Here is a 4,748-nt window from a genome sequence, read left to right as displayed (position 1 = left end):
TTATTAATAAATTTATGTATATATGTATTGATTGAAAATTTTAGAATACGTACTTTTTAATTATATAAAAAAAATTTAATTAAAAATATTTTAATAAATATTTAAAATAAAATTTTTATATAAATTAATTTTTATCTTAAAAAGATACTTCTTAAAAAAATTATCCAAAAATAATCTATTTATTAAAAGTAATTTTTAATAAATTTATTAAATATAAATTACTTTTAATTTTTTTTTTCTTTTTTGAAAAACTATTTTTAAAAAGTAATTGTCAAATAAGCACTGTAATCCTATAACGAGCTATAAAGTGTCCTTAGTACGCAAGTAGTAAGCGCCAAGCAAATGAAAGTGAGGGAAAAGTTGGTAGTCCATTTTTGACTTTTCCATAAGGTAAGGGTTTTTTTTCAGTTAAATGGTCTGTGGAGTTCCAGTTTGTGAAGGTTTTGGGGAAGATGGAGATAATCAGCAAGGCAGAGGAATTGGTAGAGAGAAGAATGAGAGGGAACGATGCTTCACATGATGCAGCCCATGCCTTCCGAGTTAGAGACCTTGCCCTTTCACTTGCTCATCAACAAGGCCTTTCTTCTTCTCCCCATTCCATGCTAATTGTATGCTTTCCCCAATTACTACTCACTTTTCTTTTCCTGATGTCGTGCAATCTGCTAATAATGTAATATGTACTCTAGTATCGTATTGAAAAGCTCAACTTTTTGCCATATTAGTGAAGTTGTTTGTTTTTTGTTAAAGATTTGATGAGGTTAGTGAGTACAAGATCCCGTAGTGATCATTTTTTCTTCTTCTAGGCATGCGAGTTGCTGGTCGACAATTTTGGGCATTCTTAACCATACATACTGCTTGTAATAACTAGAATGTTTCCAAGATTAGTTTGCCTAATGGGATACATAAACCCATGCGGGAAGTAGTTTGCTTAAAGTTAAACAATAATTGTATTGATGCCTTGAGTTAACCCTCTCCATGATTCAGTGCTTGACTTAAATTTTGAGGGGTATATGCATCCCTTCATTCAAATAACAAAAGTTGCTAATATTCCATGACAACAACGTTCCGGCTTATGTTCGTTCTGGTTGGGAAGATGGGACAGAGTGTAATCACTATCATTATCCCCAGCTAGCAATTTCATCTTCAGAACATAGCACTAATAACTAAGGATCCAAGTGCATCTACCTTTCATATATGTAGTGGAAGTGTTTATTACTATGAGAAAAATGTAATCCAAGTTATGCTTGAGGAGTGTGTATATGTGCTCTATTCTCTTTTTTCTTTTTCTTCTTTTAGGCATTTACAGAAGTTAAAAAAAATTTCTGCTATAATTTCAGGTGGAACTGGCTGCTCTTCTACATGACATAGGTGATGACTCTTTCACTATTATTTTGATATATTACCGCTTTAATTTGGAGCCACTGAGTTACATACTGTGAGAATGCATTTGGTCATACTTTGCACAGTGCATTTTTTGGTAATGATACGATATATGTGGGAATAATCTTTTAGAATCTATATTATGAGAGTCCTAGTGTGCTGCTTGCGGTGAGGGATGGTATGGGGTGAGATCTATTTGATGACTGTATATTACAAGAGAAATGAAAGGAAATATTATAAGCAATTGTGATGGTGTGAGCGAGCTGGCATCTCTCTGCTTATAGTCAAGTTTTTTCATTAATCCTCTTATATGTTGTGTAACTTTATCAGATTCTCTTTGGCTTTCTGAATGCAGGTGACTACAAGTACGTAAGGTTAGATTCTATCATATTTCATTAAGAAGGATTTCTCTGTAGCCTACATTCTCATCGTTTTGTTGTATAAAATTCCCTCAAAAGGTGATAATTTTCTGTATGGATGTCAATGTCATCCATGCTATTGTGTGGCACCTTCTTGAAGTGTCTTGGAAGGGTAATGTACGGCAAAGCAACCGACCTCCGTGTTATTACTTTCTGCCAACCTAAAGCCAGCTCAGTGAGCTAGACTAGATTGTCAGTGCAGTGCTATAAAGCCAATGTCAAGATCACAGATGTACAAGAGAATTGAATGAAAGCTTTGGTGTATTAATGAGAAAAATGATCACAGGAAATTAAACATGGTGCTCTTCGGGGGGAGGGCGCCAATACAGAGATTTGAATGCTTGCGGAAAATTCCAACTATATATGTCTTTAAAAAGTAAACACAAGTTACAGGAATTGAAATAAGCAAGCTGAAAAGACAGTAACGCTGTTTTTATCATCTTTGGTATGCTCTTCCAGTCATTTGATTGGTAGCTCTTTCTGATCGTGGGTTTCTCTTTGTTGAAATTTTTCGGTGGTCCATCCCTATACATTGCGTAATTGCTGGTTTTTTTCATCTTTTCCCTAGTATTGTCACTCCAGCATCAACTTTCTCAGTTTTTCCATTTCATTTGTTCTGATAATCATGGTGCAAGTATCTAAAGTAAAGGAAGGGCTCAGCAAACTTGTGGGCACCTCGACTAATTCCATGGGGTACCTGGCACCTCCCGCCAGCTCAGATATCGGGTAACTCTGTCCACCAAAGCTTGAACAAGTGGGAAGAAATTACCTAGTGTTTTTTCCCTACTAGGATTTGAGAGACCTCATGGTTCTTGACCCACGTCATTGACAACTAGTCCACACCCTTGGATGCTTCCATTTTTTTCATTTCTAATGCTTTCCACAACCTTGGATGCTTCCATTTTTTTTCATTTTTAATGCTCTCTTGGCTTCTAGGGATCCCTCTGAGGCAAGGATTGTTGAGGAATTTCTTCAGGGTCAAGGCGTGCAGGATGAGATGAAGATAAAGATATTGGATATAATTAAGGGGATGGGTAAGTTTGTGGATGCAGTTGATTGTCTATTGTAGTTACGTTATCAGTTTGACGTAGATGTGAATTTGCTTTGTTGTTCTTCCATCTTTTTAAAATTATATTTGTTAGCACACTGCCGCACTCTTGTAAAATAAAGCAAAACTATATTATAAAGCAGAAAATATAAACTGACTACTGGATATTTTTATAATTTGTATCACTTTGAAAATGAATTAGCAAACTGTAAGGCAAATAGGATGACTCTCTGTGGTAAATGATACCTTGAACTTTATATAACTCCGGCCTTTGAAATTTTCTAATTTGTCTGTACATATCTGCCATGAACTTAAACATATTTGTCATATTATGTTTTGCCTGTCTAATTACTGTAAATAAAACTGTGACCATAATGTTACTGTATTGCCAGATCAAAAGATTTTCCAAATGGTTTTGTGTTCATGAGTCATGACAATATTTTCGTTCGATAATTTTTTCATGTGTGGATAATGTAGTTTTGTTAAAATAATTAACTTTCATAATGTGTATGTAGTCTCCTTGGCTGAAATAGTGTTACGTCATGTAAAACTTTCTCTGTGTTTTCACGCTTTTCTCAGTTCCTTTGGAGTGATTAGTGGTTGTGTTTCACTTTAATTTTTGCACTATAATATGTCATGTTCCTTGGGCTTCGTTTTCTCTGGAAGAGTTAGACACAAGTTGATTGTTATCCTTTTCTGATGATCTGAATATATTGGTAAAATGCAATGTTCCCCTGGATATAGGTTTCAAGGAAGAAGTTGGAGAGGTTGCCAACAGGAATTATTCAATAGAGTTTGGGGTGGTGCAAGATGCTGATCGACTTGATGCGATTGGTGCAATAGGTCATTGATTCAATTTAGTTACCTCTTGGTCACCTGTATATGTTATGTCTCCTCTCTTTCTCTGTGGTAGATGCTGCTGGAGATATGAAATTATGCTACTTCAGATTTTTTCTGATTACAGACTGCTTGGTTATATTCCTATTTTAGAAAAGGTTTTGTTGTTTCTTAATTTGGATATCATATAGTAATTAATGTTTCAGGAATCGCGCGTTGCTTTACATTTGGTGGAAGCAGGCATAGAGTTCTCCATGACCCAAGAATTCAACCTCGATCAGATCTGTCTAAGGAAAATTACATGAACAAAGAAGAGCAGACTACTGTGAATCATTTTCATGAGAAGCTTCTCAAATTGAAGGACTTGATGAAGACAAAGGTCAACTTATCCTTTGTTTCTGTATATTTTGTTTTACCTCTTCAGAATTTTAGAAATTGTGCAAGAAGAATTTACATATGAATCATCTCTTCATTACAGGCTGGTAAAGAAAGGGCTGAGAAAAGGCACAAATTTATGGAGGATTTTCTGAAGGAGTTCTATGAAGAGTGGGATGGGAGGGCCTAAATGAGGTAGCAGTTTTCCGATTGATGTTTTGTGGACCTAAATATTAGTTCTTTGTCTTGGTTGCATATAACCAAATGTAAGGAGTTCTTATACAATAAACTAATTGATGGAGAACTTCTGTATCTGATGATAGAGTATTATTAACATAAAAGGAGAATAGTTCTGATTGAAGCAGAAATGAGACAAATTCTTTAACATACCAGGACATATGGTGGTAAAAGATTTAAATCACTTGTCTTGTTAGATAGTTGTGTGTAATACTTCAGTTACACGATTAAGCTTTCAGCAATCCATTTGTTAAACGATCAGCAATTTATCACCTTGAACATACAGAAAATCACGAGTGCCTCAGATAACAGGATGGTTGGATTTGTATTGCCTGTGCCTTCCACAACTGATATTGAGCCTTTGTAATGCTTCATCTTCAAAGAGATCCTAGCAATAGATATGCTCTGCAGTCTGTTCAACAAAGGTGTTATCAGTGTTCCAACTATCTTTG

General features: G+C 35.1%; 1 protein-coding gene across 1 annotated transcript; it reads left to right on the top strand.

Moving 5' to 3' along the window:
* Positions 1-408: 408 nt before the first annotated feature.
* On the top strand, positions 409-4,451 carry LOC107857588 (uncharacterized protein YpgQ; the record flags this gene model as incomplete). Its single annotated transcript, XM_016702407.2, is given in 7 exon segments — positions 409-608; positions 1,338-1,368; positions 1,736-1,754; positions 2,736-2,833; positions 3,592-3,690; positions 3,891-4,063; positions 4,163-4,451. Coding segments are annotated over 7 exon segments (663 nt in total). The 3' UTR covers positions 4,250-4,451.
* Between the last annotated feature and the right edge of the window lie 297 nt (positions 4,452-4,748).

The sequence above is a fragment of the Capsicum annuum genome, chromosome 2 (genome assembly GCF_002878395.1).
Source record: "Capsicum annuum cultivar UCD-10X-F1 chromosome 2, UCD10Xv1.1, whole genome shotgun sequence".
NCBI classification, from domain to species: Eukaryota; Viridiplantae; Streptophyta; class Magnoliopsida; order Solanales; family Solanaceae; genus Capsicum; species Capsicum annuum.
Note: the sequence above shows the minus strand (reverse complement) of the source record. Positions and strands in the feature narration are given on the sequence as shown.